The 14,520-nt window shown below is 41.3% G+C and overlaps 1 protein-coding gene across 1 annotated transcript in view; it reads right to left on the bottom strand.

Moving 5' to 3' along the window:
- Positions 1-14,520, bottom strand: part of LOC126335955 (galactoside alpha-(1,2)-fucosyltransferase 2-like) — a 115,235-nt gene that overhangs the window by 40,254 nt on the left and 60,461 nt on the right. Inside the window, exon 4 of the mRNA XM_049999432.1 lies at positions 13,485-13,638. Within this exon, the coding sequence (XP_049855389.1) occupies positions 13,485-13,638 (154 nt within the window). The remainder of the gene's footprint in view (positions 1-13,484; positions 13,639-14,520) is intronic.

The following is a 14,520-nucleotide window of genomic DNA, read 5'->3' as shown; positions in this document are numbered from 1 at the left end:
CTGTAATTTACAAGTTAGATAAGTAATTAAAGATAATTGAGGGTCACTGTAGACCATTTTTATAGTTTTGTCTTTTGTGAAACTTAATTTAAACCTAGATTATAGACGTGATATGGCATAGGTCATCCTTCGATCCTTTGTAGAACTTGGAAACCCATTCAGGGAATATTCGTTCACATTTTTGTTGAACGCAGTTGGTTTTTACCATCCTGTATTAAAACATTTCCTTTTATCAATAGTGCAATTTATAAACGATGTTTTGTGAGTAGAATAAAATTTCCAATGGTAAACGTAACTGTTTTTTCAACGTTATTTTAGCAGCTAACTAAAAATAGGAAAGCCTTGAACCCCTTCCACTAAATTTAGTTAGTATTAAGATTCCTTTACAGGGAGTGCAGTGGAGCTGACTCTGAGATCATTAAGTATTTGGTTATATCATCGCTAGTCTCACTGAACTCTTCTGAATTATACATGTCATGTGTGGTCTGGTGTCTCCTTACCAGCAACAGGTCCCAGGTTCAAACTAGTTAATTCTCTAAAAAAACACGCTCAGAGCGTCGTTGCGCGAAAGTGGTAGGGAGACACGATATAGAACAATCAGACACCACCAGGACTGATTGAAAACAACAAGGTAGTGACATTAACAGCTGTCAATGCACTGGGCATGTGCGCCACAGGGCTTATAAGTCGAGAAAGATAGTTTCTGAGGGGAAACTAGCTGTAGCAGACAGCTCAAATCAGTAAAGGACGAAAAAAGTGAGAGGAAAGGAAATATTGTAGGTAACATATAATGGGCCACAGATTATTAAGGCAGAGGAGGTTAAATAATGAAGGCAACCAATAATGGCCACACTGATTTAAAACGAATATATTGGATAGGTAATCAGATAAGATGTCCCAATTTAGCAATAAATGTTAACAGAAGAAGCATTTCCGCCGTAAGAAGTGAGTAAAAAATGAGCTGATTTGTACTGAGATAGGAACGTAATATTAAACACGAAGTGTTGAGTGCTATCGACAAGGGATTTCAAATTGATTCCGTGTTTCTAGTTTTACAGAAGGCTTCTGACACCGTACCTCACAAGCAGCTTGTAATCAAATTGCGTTCTTATGGAATATCGTCTCAGTTATGCGACTGGATTCGTGATTTACTGTCAGAGAGGTTACAGTTCATAGTAACTGACGGAAAATCATCAAATATAACAGAAATGATTTCTGGCGTTACCCATGGTAGTGTTGTAATCCTATTGCTGTTCTGTAGAAGCGATTTAGAAGACGATCTGAGCTGCCGTCCTTGGTTGTTAACATGATGCTGTCGTTTATCGTCCAGTATCGTCGTCAGAAGATCAAATCAAATTCCAAAACGATCTACAAAAGATATCTGAAAATTGCAAAAATTGGCAGTTGACTCCAAATAAAGAAAAGTGTGAGGTCATCCATATGATTGCTAAAAGGAATCCGTTAAACTTCGTTTCGCGAGAGAATCATCACATCAAAAGGCCGTAAATTCAACTAAATAGCCAGGAATTACAATTCGAACACCTTAAATTGGGAAGAACACACAGAAAATGTTGTGCGGAAGGTGAGCCAAAGACTGCGTTTTATTGACACAACACTTCGAAGATGCAATAGCACTACTAAAGAGATTGCCTACGCTTGTCCTTACTTTTTTGGAGTAACGCCGCGCGGTGTAGGGTCCTTACCAGATAAACCAAAGGAATAAATCGATAAAGTTGAAAGAAGGGCAGCACGTTTTGTATTATGGAGAATTAGGGGAGAGTCTGTCACGGACATGATACAGGATTTGGGATGCGAATCATTAAACAAAGACGTTTTTCGTTACAGCGAGAAACCAACTTTCTTATCCGGATACCAAATTATTTTGTTGATGCGTATCTACAGTACGTAGGGAGAAACGATCATCATGATAAAATAAGAGAAATCAGAGCTCACGCTGAAAGATGTAGATGTTCTTTTTTCCGCTAGCTGTTCGAGAGTGGAACGATGGAGGATTAATGTGAAGGTGGTTCGATGAACCCACTGCCAGGCACTTGAGTGTGATTTGCAGAGTAGCTACGTAGATGAAGAAGTAGATGGAGAAGCTTCTTAAGGAAGGTATACTGGAAGATATTAGGAGAAACAGAAATCATCATGAGGCAGCGTAATAACAACAAGAATAAAGACATGAGAATACGGTAGCATGGTAGAAAGCTACCAGCATGGTAAGCCTATCCAGCATTACATAACTGTTACCTTTGTAGTGAGAAAGGAGGCACACTCACTCAATAAGTACCGAATTACGTACCAAAAACAGGGGGACAAGACTGAGATAGGACACTCGTATTCCACAGGAATAAACACCCAAATAAGATAAAGAGTAACACGTTGTAAGAATGGCGTTGCTGCGAGTGCAATAAAAAAGGCACTAACATTATACGTAAAAACATAAGTGTAAATTGACACAGATGAACACTTTCGAGTGTTGACCAAAAGTGAATCAATGGCCTTTACTGCGCGAGGGGCCCAACTATCTCCCGTTACGTGGGGGTCAAGTGGCGATCTCAGCCCTGCCTCCACATAGCGCAGCCTGCACTGGTGAGGCTCATATATAGTGTGCGTAATATATATATATATATATATATATATATATATATATATATATATATATATATATATATATACTTTGAACTGTCATAGACAATTTATTTCCCGTTCCACAAGGTTAAATATCTGTGAGAAAGTAATGTTAGCTTTCTTCAACAGGTGGCACCAGTGCCAAGGAATTAACTGCAACATGGCGGCTTGCGTTTGAGCTTCGAAGCGCGGAAGCAGATAATTAAGTGGTACTGCAAGTTTGAGAATGTAGCTGCGGTTCGAAGACAGTGGAGAAGTGAGTATGGTACAGAACCAACTTCAAGGTTAACAATTACACGTCTACGAGACAAATTCGAAATTCATGGAACAGTGTGTGATGTGCATAAAGGTCGATTAGGGCGACCTCGTAAATCTACAAGTGATGATTCCACAACTGCGGCCTTGGAACTGTTTCAGCGTTCGTCTCAAAAATCTTCAAGGCAAGCGGCACGAAATAGTAATGTAAGTGCCAGTAGTGTGCTACACATTCTGAAGAAAGGCAGGTTTTGTGTGTACATCCCTATGCTGGTGCAACAGCTAAGTGACAACGATCCAGATCGAAGGTTAGAATTTTGTGAATGGGTTCAGGAGATGGTGAGACGTGAACCGGGATTTATGGGTAGCATAATTTAGTCGGATGAAGCCCAATTCAAACTCAATGGAACTGTCTATAGGCACAATTGTGTGTACTGGGCTGAAGATAATCCTCACATTACAGTTGAAAATTTGTCTGGTGTAAATGTGTGGTGTGGTTTGTCTGCAAGAGGACTCATTGGGCCTTTCCGCTTTGAAGGTACTGTTACTAGAGAAACGTACCTAACAATGCTTGCTGACTCCATATTCCCTGCCATTCATGCATTGTACGGTAATGATGAGTTTTATTTCCAACAATATGGCGCTCTGCCGCACTATCATAGGGACAGAGAATACCTGGATCACAAAGTGCCAGGCCAGTGGATAGGACGCAGGGGACCAATCGAGTTTCCTGCACGCTCTCCAGACTTCACGCTGTTGGATTTCATCTTATGGAGCACAGTAAAAGATGAGATGTACAAACATAAACCACATAACCTGGACACACTTTGGAATGAGATTCAGGCGGTGTGCACAGAAATCTCATTGGACACTTTGGTACGATGTACAGAATCAGTGGTGACTCGTACTCACAAATATATTGATACTGAAGGCCACCAGTTTGAACATTAATCACATTTGCAAAGTACATTTACAGGGAGTTTCAAAAATGACCGGTATATTTGAAACGGCAATACAAACTAAACGAGCAGCGATAAAAATACACCATTTGTTGCAATATGCTTGGGACAACAGTGCATTTTCAGGCAGACAAACTTTCGAAATTACAGTAGTTACAATTGTCAACAACAGAAAGCGCTGCGGTCTGGGAAACTCTATAGTACGATATTTTCCACATATCCACCATGCGTAAAATAACATGGCGTAGTCTCTGAATGAAATTACCCGAAACCTTTGACAACGTGTCTGGCGGAATGGCTTCACATGCAGATGAGATGTACTGCTTCAGCTGTTCAATTGTTTCTGGATTCTGGCGGTACACCTGCTCTTTCAAGTGTCCCCACAGAAAGAGGTCACAGGGGTTCATGTCTGGCAAATAGGGAGGCCATTCCACGCCGCCTCCTGTATGTTTCGGATAGCCCAAAGCAATCACACGATCATCGAAATATTCATTCAGAAAATTAAAGACGTCGGCCGTGCGATGTGGCCGGGCACCATCTTGCATAAACCACGAGGTGTTCGCAGTGTCGTCTAAGGCAGTTTGTACCGCCACAAATTCACAAAGAATGTCCAGATAGCCTGATGCAGTAATCGTTTCGGATCTGAAAAATGGGCCAATGATTCCTTTGGAAGAAATGGCAGCCCAGACCAGTACTTTTTGAGGATGCAGGGACGATGGGACTGCAACATGGGGCTTTTCGGTTCCCCATATGAGCCAGTTCTGTTTATTGACGAAGCCGTCCAGGTAAAAATAAGCTTCGTCAGTAAACCAAATGCTGCCCACATGCATATCGCCGTCATCAATCCTGTGCACTATATCGTTAGCGAATGTCTCTCGTGCAGCAATGGTAGCGGCGCTGAGGGGTTGCCGCGTTTAAATTTTGTATGGATAGAGGTGTAAACTCTGGCGCATGAGACGATACGTGGACATTGGCGTCATTTGGACCACAGCTGCAACACGGCGAACGGAAACCCGAGGCCGCTGTTGGATCACCTGCTGCACTAGCTGTGCGTTGCCCTCTGTGGTCGCCATACGCGGTCGCCCTACCTTTCCAGCACGTTCATCCGTCACGTTCCCAGTCCGTTGAAATTTTTCAAACAGATCCTTTATTGTATCGCTTTTCGGTCTTTTGGTTGCATTAAACCTCCGTTGAAAACTTTGTCTTGTTGCAACAACACTGTGTTCTGGGCGGTGGAATTCCAACACCAGAAAAATCCTCTGTTCTAAGGAATAAACCATGTTGTCCACAGCACACTTGCACGTTGTGAACAGCACACGTTTACAGGTGAAAGACGATGTACAGAATGGCGCACCCACAGACTGCATCGTCTTCTATATGTTTCACATCACTTGCAGCGCCATCTGTTGTTGAAAATTGTAACTACTGTAATTTCGAAAGTTTGTCCGCCTGAAAATGTACTGTTGTCCCAAGCATATTGCATCAAACGGTGTATTTCTATCGCTGCTCGTTTAGTTTTTATTGCCGTTTCAAATATACCGGTCATTTTTGAAACACCCTGTATTTTTCCAGTTGGACTTTAAACTTTCCATTTCCAGAAATTTAACATTGTAGAACGGGAAATAAATTTTTTATTACGCTTCAAAGTGTGTATACATTTTTTTGACACACCCTGTATATACAGGTCAGTAGCGCTGTTAGCCTTCTGACTGGAGAGACAAGAAATGTAAGGTTAATGAGAATTAAGTGTAATACCGTATATGGACACTGTTAATAGCAGTAATGGTGCACCAATTTTTATAATTTTAATGATTACGTATTTCTCTTACAGGATTAGAATGATATTACTTGTTACTAATTAATAAAAGTTGTCTGTTTCGTGTGACACCTAACTGATGTATCATATGAGGGAGAGTAGAAGACGGTGGAAACCTGCCTTATAAATGAAGCAGCAGTCGAGGGAAGAATAAGCGAGGTTTCTTGGCGGCAATTGACCAACAGCAGCCTATTGTCAACACCGTGTCGTGAAGTGTAAATATGGCAAGGCTCTGAAACACATGTTAAATTATGATAAATGAGTTATTACTAAGGTGAAAACGACTAGTATTGATAAATGTGAACAGAGACAGCAATGTGACAGATTACAAACACACAATTCAATGCAGTCACTTTCAGGAATAAAATTAAAATATTCGAGTAAAAATCACTGAAACGCCTTGATGCTGTTAGAGGAGAAATACTACCAGAATTAGAATAATCAAATTTAATATAATCTAAATAGTACAGAAACACTGTTAGTAATAAATTAGGATTATGTCTGAGGACTGTCCAGAGTTGAAAAGAATACGGATTAGCATCAGAGTTTCCACCTTCAGTCTCGGGTTTTTCAAATTTCCTATTATGAAAACCAATTAAAGAGGAGAATGTGTAACATTTATGTTAGACAACAAGTTTCTGGAACTGCATAAGATTCTGCACTACCATTCTACATAGAAGGCCTATATGATGTCAGAATGGAGTGGAGATTCCAGAGTGGACTTGGGACACGTAGCCTGGCGTCATAGAGTCACTCTTATCAGAAACGTGAGACTGGTTGAGCTAGACCCCAATATGCCTAATATCGTTTAGGGCCCCGCGAGCACGCAGAAGTGCCACAACACGACGTGGCATGGACGCGGCTAATGTCTGAAGTAGTGTTGGAGGGAACTGACACCACGAATCCCGCAGGACTGTCCATAAATCCGTAACAGTACGAGGGGTGGAGATCTCTTCTGAACAGCACTTTTCAAGGCATCCCGGATATGCTCAATAATGTTCATATCTGGGGAGTTTGGTGGCCAGCGGAAGCGTTTAATCTCAGAAGAATGTTCCTGGAGCCACTCTGTAGCAATTATGGACGTGTGCGGTGTCGCATTGTCCTGCTGAAATTGCCCAAGTCCATCGGACATGGATGGATAGATGTAGGTGATCATACAGGATGCTTACGTACGTGTCATCTGTCAGAGTCGTATCTAGACGCATCAGGGGTCCCATATCATTCCAACTGCACACGCCCCACACCATTACAGAGCCTCCACCAGCTTGTAAATTCTAGTACTGACATCCAGGGCCCATGAATTCATGAGGTTGTCTCCTTACCAATGTTAGTCTATCCACTCGATACAATTTGAAACGAGACTCTTCTGACCAGCCAACTTGTTTCCAGTCATCATCAGTCCAATGTCGGTGTTTACGGGCCCAGGCGAGGCGTAAACCTTTGTGTCGTGGTGTCTTCAAGAGTACACGAATGGACCTTCGGCTCCAAAAGCCCATATCGATGATGCTTCGTTGTATGGTTCGCACGCTGACACTTGTCAATAGCCACCGCTGAGATCAGCAGCAATTTGTGAAGGGTTGCGCTTCTGTCACGTTGAACGATTATTTTTAGTCGTCTTTGGTCCTGTTCTTGCAGAATATTTTTCTGGCCGTAGTAACGTCGGAGATTTGATGTTTTACCGGATTCCTGATATTCACGGTCCACTCGTGAAATGGCCATACGGGAAAATCCCCACTTAATCGGTACTTCGGAGGTGCTGTGTCCCATCGCTCGCGCGCCGACGATAGCACCACGTCTGAACTCACTTAAATCTTGATAACCTGCCATTGTAGCAGCACTAACCGATCAAACAACCGAGCTAGACACTTGTTGTTTTATTTACGCGTTGCCGACCGCAGCGCCGTATTCTGCCTGTTCACATGTCTCTGTATTTGTATACGCATGCCTGTAGCAGTTTCTTTGGCGCTGCAATGAATATGTATAAAACTAAACCTCCGTGGCTCGGGATTGGCTGAAACGAGTGACACAGACGCTGTTTTGTTTCAGCAGGCTCGGAGGTCATAGGTCAGTAGAGATAGCTCTGAAAAAGGGTCTGTTGTAAAAGGCGGATTTTAAGGTGTTTTGTGTATACTGTATTACCCATATCGCGAAAAATCCAACTCTTAGACCTACCCCACGTTGTTCTTTAACCGCCATCTTAAAAAATAGTACTTTTCCAATTTTCCTCAGTAACTCGCTTCAGTATCAACTTTAAAGAAAATCATATTTCCTACTAGTGTCATACACAAAATTGTGGATAAAACAGGACTCCAACGCTCCATTGTGTGTGTTGATTGTAGATTGGAATCATATGGTAATGCACAAGGGCTGAATTCAGTATGAAAGAAGGCCAGTTAGATGTTCCACTGCCGATTGGTCGAAGTGATGGATTGTATACATCAACCACATTTGAGCGAAAGCAACGCAATTGACAGATTTTTATCTTAAAACTTTGAATATAGCGTTAAAATAAATTTCAGTATCTAGTTTAAACTATATTTTATTGAAATATACGTATATGTCAAAGTGTTGGAAATTTGTGTTTTTTTTCTTCAATAATATTTATTTCCTAGAAATTACATGAATCGCATAAATTACATGTTCATATTGCATACAGTAATGGCTTAAAGACGATATCACATTCAAGAATTCTATTTTGACTGAGGATAGTATTTTCAGTTTTGAGTCCACTTTCACTAAAATTATTAATGTAAAATTCCTCAGCGTGTATAGGAAGTAATTACAAATATTTTGTATGGATCTCGACAGAAATTTAAATTCTCTACAATTACGCATTGTGCACAAAACTGCATTTAAAAAAGCTATTAACGCGAAACCACTGACATGTCTAGCTTGTTGCGTTTTCTTGACGTTTTTGCAGACTTTCATAGCCTCTTATCTCAGTAGCTATTCGGAATTTTCCAGCTTGTTGATTGACACCAGCAGAAATCTGATGCTCTTTGAAACTGATAGTGCCGTATTTCTGTGTTACTGAGGAAAACTGAAAAAAGAGCCATTTAGTAGAGGTTTTTTCAAAATGGCGGACAAGGGACAAGGGGGGTCTAAAACTTGAATTTTCACGAGCTATGTACTACATAGAACATACCTGAAAATCAAAATTACTCCACCTTTTGCAATCCAAAATGCTGTCTCTGCTCGGATATGATGCTGGTAGAGGCAGTCGGAGATTGGGGACCACAGAAAACGGACGTTTCCGTGGTGTCTCTCGACAGTAATGTTAAATGTTGCATGAAAAGCCGGCCGCTGTGGCCGAGCGGTTCTAGGCGCTTCAGTCTGGAACCGCGCAACCGCTACGGTCGCAGGTTCGAATCCTCTCTCGGGCATGGATGTGTGTGATGTCCTTAGATTAGTTAGGTGTAAGTAGTTCTAAGTCCTAGGGGACTGATGACCTCAGATGTTAAGTCCCATAGCGCTCAGAGCCATCTGAACCATTTTTGCGTGAAAAGAAGCAGTCGGAGAACCGGGACCGCAGTAAACTGATCTGTCCATGGTAGCTCTCGTCAGTTGTTTAAAAAATCATTAAAAGCAATGTTTATAATTCCATAACCCCTAGCCGATCAATCGTGTTGTCGCGTTAAGTATGTTGGAAGTAATTAAAGTGTGGAATGTACTTAAAGTGGAATTCGCTTACACTGGTAGACTGGAAGTGAGACCTAATGTTGTGCAACATATGAAGTACAGAGAACTATGATGTGAATAGCCATAGGAATCATTAAATGACATTTCTTAAAGGAGGTCAAACTGTGTGCTCTTTTCTGCAATTCAGGTAGTTAAGGATTTCCTTCAAATATCACCATTACAGCACAACGTCCGCCACTTCTATATGTGACCACGATCGGCGCTTCCATTGCAGAAAAGAGACATCTCTGAAGACGCAAAGTTAGTTAAATGTAGAAAAACCGCGAGGTGTGATGGATTTGTACATCTGCAATGACAACCTCGCATGTACGGTCTCTCTATCGCCAACAGAGGCTAGGGCACGTCTTACCAACGCGAGGACAGTGTTATTGTTGACTCTCGACAGGGGAAACCACAGGTGTCCTACGTAGAATCATGCATCTCGACTTGCTCTACGCCATTGTGGTAGGCTGTAAATAGTTATCGTTTACACCCCGTATGGGCCTGGGAGATGACCTGGGGCAGTCGCCCCTACAGCCTTGCGACTCTGGCTAAAAATGGGGGTGAGATGTGAATACAAGAACTCAACAAGAGAGTTCCCTTAGCACCTCGCACCTCAGTTCTCCACAATTCTACCTACACTTGGTGCCCCATTAAGCTGCGGAACCCAGTGGAAGGTTGGGTAACCAACCCCAGCGGGAAACTGGGTCAGCGACAGGATGTGGAGGACAGTGGAAGGAAATGGGAAAACACTACAGAAATTACTTCCCTAGATGTTCATGGGATGGACCTCTTTGTACAATATTCCGGAGGTAAAGCTTCCCCTCAATCGGATCTCTGGAAGTGGAGTACAACGAGGACTCCAGAGATCACGACAAATAGGAAAGAAAGGAAGGAGAAGAAGAAGGAAGACTTATTGAGTATTGGGACTTTGAATCTTTTAACCCTTCTTAAGGAAGGGAAATTAGAAAATGCCAAACATGACATGACAAGAAACAAATTGGATGTACTCGGAATGTGTGAGGTGAGATGGGGTGTTTGTGGAGAACTAGAAAGTGACGACTTCCGATTGTACTATTCAGGGGAAGATAAAACTGGAATGTATGGGTTTGGAATTTTGCTAGGTAAAAGACTGAAGGGCAAGGTTTTCAAGATTGAATATGACAGTGGAAGAATAATGATGATGAGACTGAAAGGAAAAAAAGACTATCAAATATAGACATAATTGTCTCAATGGGAATTCCGCGATCGATGATTAAATAAAATATGGCGTTTCAGTCATCGAACGCTATTCTTTATTTTCAATTACCGGCAGCTAGCCCGAAACCGGTAATTGAAAATAAAGAATAGCGATCGAAGACTGAAACGCCAATTTTATTTTATAAAAAAAGACTTAGTTATCATCTAGATCTATATGCCGACAAGTAATCATTTAGATGTGGAGGTAGAAGAATGAAACTTCCTGGCAGATTAAAACTGTGTGTCGGACACACAGTTTTAGTCTGCCAGGCAGTTTCATATCAGCGCACACTCCACTGCAGAGTGAAAATCTCATTCAGGTAGAAGAATGTTATGAGACGATAGTAAACATAGGAGAGAGGGAGAAAAGAAATGCATGTATTGTTATAATGGGTGACTGGAATGCGGTAGTTGGTGAAGGACCAGAAGGAAAAGGTCTGGAAAAATTTGGACTGGGAGAAAAAAATGAGAGAGGGCAAAGATTGTTGGAATACTGCAATGAAAATTTCATGGTAGTTGGAAACACTCTATTTGATACCCACAAAAGATGACGGTATACTTGGATACCTCGATTTGACAAGAAAAGATACCAAATTGATTACATAGTGATACAACAAAGATACCGAAATTGCCTAAAGAGTGTAAAAAGCTATCCAACGGCAGATATGTATTCAGATCATATATTACTAGTGGCTGAGGTTCTAGTTCAATTGAAAAGAACCTGGAAAGGACAGAAGAGAGAGCACATTAACTTTGAGAAACTGAAAGACAAAGGCAATTGCGAAAAACATATTGTGAAATCATGTTGCAAGGACAGAAGGAAGATGGGATCGTTTTAAAAATGGCATCAAAAAAGGCAGCTAAGGAAACGCTTGGAGTCAAGGAGACGAAAAAAGTAAAGAAAGAATGGGTAATACCAAATCTGAGAACCAAGATGGATGATCGCAGGAAGTGGAAAACTGTAAACACAGAAGAAGGGAAGTGCACCTTCAGGAGGTTAAATAATGAATTAAGAAGGGAGACAGAAAAAGCAAAGGAGAAATGGCTGACAGAAAAGTGTGACAAGATAGAGAAATTAGAGAAAGAAGAAAAGTATGACTTGACGCACAAAGAAGCAATGGATTTGATGTTCAGGGAAAGAGAAACAACAATGGACTAAAGGAAGTAGAGGCATCAGACGATTAAAGTTGGTGAGTGAACCACAAGAAATAATGAGAGGATGGGAAGAATATATGGAATCGCTATACGCAGCAGACAAATGAAGAAGACCTTGAGATAGAAGAAGATAAAGTTGCAGATGATGACAAAGGAAATGCAATACTAACCAGTGAGATTGAAGAATCTATGAAGGAGATGAAAAATGGAAAGGCAATGGGAATTGATGAGATTCCTGTGGAACTGTTAAAGTCATTGGGGAAAGAAGGGAAAATGGAGTTGATTAAATTGTGTAATCAAATATACATGACAGGAAAATGGCCAAAGGACTTTACAGAAAGTATCTTAATACTTATAGAAAAGAAAAAAATAGCAAAAAGTGTGAGGAACATAGAACAGTGAACCTGATATTGCATGCAGCCGAAGTCTTGCTGAGGACGCTCAACAGAAGGCTGTATGGAAAGCTGAATTGTGTAATAATAAATGAACAATTTGGTTTCAGGACAGGAGTGGGAACTAGAGATGCCATTGCGGTACTGAGAGTGATAGGGAGAGGTACATGGAGAAGAAAAGGAAGGGGTACGTTGTGTTCACTGATCTTGAAAAAGCTTTTGACTGTATCAGATGGGACCAACAGAAGAAAATCCTAAGGAAACATGGAGTTGACTGGAGGGATAGATGGCTAATTAGAAATTTATGTTTGAACCAGATACCAACAGTAAGAATAGGAGGTGTGATGAGTGAATAAATATAACTGGGAAGATGTGTAAGACAAGGTGGTTGTTTATCACTAACACTGTTCAATATATGTCTGGAGTAAATTATTAGTGAAAGTTTTGATGGAAGGAGAAGAGGTTATATAGGGGGTCTGAGAGTGGAATGTGTAAGATTTGCAGATGACGTGGGTGTGATGGCAGAGAGTGCAAAAGAGATGGAACAAATGTTAGATGATCTAAACACATAATTAGAAGAATATGGAAAGAAGATTAACAAGACGAAAACTAAAAGCATGGTAATTGGAGGAAAGGAGAGAAAATGATGTATGAATATAGGAGGAGAGGAAATATAGCAAGTGAATAACTTTGATTACTTGAGAAGTGTAATAATGGATGATATGTATTGCTCAATAGCAAAAGAAGGATTCAAGAGGAAACAGAAGTTACTTTGTGGACCACAAAACAAAGATCTGAGGAAAAGAGTTGCCAAATGTTACATCTGGAGCGTTGCACTTTATGGTGCGTAGTCCTGGACATTGAGGAAAGAAAATGAAAGAAGATTGGATTAGAGATGTTGATATAGAGAAGAATGGAAAAAGTGAAATGCAAAGACAGAATACGGAATGAAGAAGCATTAAGAAGAGTTAGAGGAGAAAGAAACAAGCTGAAAGTCACCAGAAAGAGAAAACAGTACTGGACTGGACGTCTTTTGAGGAAGGACTGTTTATTGAAGGAAGGAATAGAAGGAATGGTGGAGGGAAAAAGGGGAAGAGAAAAAAGAAAACATCAAACGCTGGACAATATAAAGGGAGACAAGTACTTAGAAATGAAAAGACTGGCTATGGACAGACAAAAGTGGAAGAGGCTTAACCCATGACAAGACCTGCCGTAAGGCAGAATACCTTACTACTACTACTACACCCCATATGCTCGATACTCCAGTTGAAACAAATGAGCTTGCACAACGTTGTGTTGATAGCCGTTGCTTATGCGTCATTTATTTGCATAGTGGTTATGGCGGGCATGGTTTACCTTAGAATAATGGGAGCCCGCCTTCTGAGCGGCAACTTGCCTCACAAGCGTGAGTGTGCGTTCCGCCATGTCGGCGTACTCTCGCCGGTACCGGAACTCTCTGTGAAGCTCCCCAGACATATGTGCGATGGACTCGGTTACCACGATCCACTTCCTGCAACAAAACGTGTAGCTTTTTAATTTTTCTTGGCCCTTGAGTTTGAACTCTTTTTAGCCTTCTGAAACACATGGTTATATTGTATACTTAATTGAACAAAGAGGACATATTAACGCAATTTAGCGATGCCAGAGGACAGTAACAGCTTCTGTGTCATCGCCTGAGGGATGACAGACGGGGGTAATAGACATGATCCCCCCCCCCTCCCCAATCCCCTGAGCCTTACACCGCCCCCCCCCCCTCCCCTCCCGGCAGTACAGTTTCAGGAAGAGGAAATCCACCGAGGATGCTACAAATCACGCAACATATAGTATGAACGCTTCAGAAGACAAGTACGTTATCTGCATAATGACTGATATCACTGGGGCGTTTGTAAATTTATGGCGGCTTGCCCTGTTCAAAAGACTGAACCAGACAGACAGCTCTAGATGTCTCTACAACAGCCTACTGCGCAGAGAGGCAGGGATCTATATATTACATGTCAGGCCATGGTCCATATCCTAGCTGCTTACTGAAATACGTCAATGTACTACAGACACTTGTGAATATGGGGAAATCCGCATCCCACACTACATCGTCCGCGAGTGTGCCACCAGACGTGACATTACAGACCAGCATAAGAACGTGTTTGGTAATACAGTACTCTAAAACATACACTATGTGATCAAAAGTATCCAGACACCTGGTTGAAACTGACTTACAAGTTCGTGGAGTCCTCCACCGGTAATGCTGGAATTCAGCATAGTAATGGGTTCCAGGTGAACATATATCTATCTACACTTTTTAAAACTTTTTAAGTTGGTATTTTGTGTACATTTTTTGCATTAAAGACTATAATCCTTATTCATACTAGCAAATTAAAAATTATGTTAAAATATC

This window comes from Schistocerca gregaria, chromosome 2, assembly GCF_023897955.1.
Source record: "Schistocerca gregaria isolate iqSchGreg1 chromosome 2, iqSchGreg1.2, whole genome shotgun sequence".
NCBI classification, from domain to species: domain Eukaryota; kingdom Metazoa; phylum Arthropoda; class Insecta; order Orthoptera; family Acrididae; genus Schistocerca; species Schistocerca gregaria.
The sequence above is the reverse complement of the archived record's forward strand: the minus strand, read 5'-3'. Positions and strand labels throughout refer to the sequence as shown.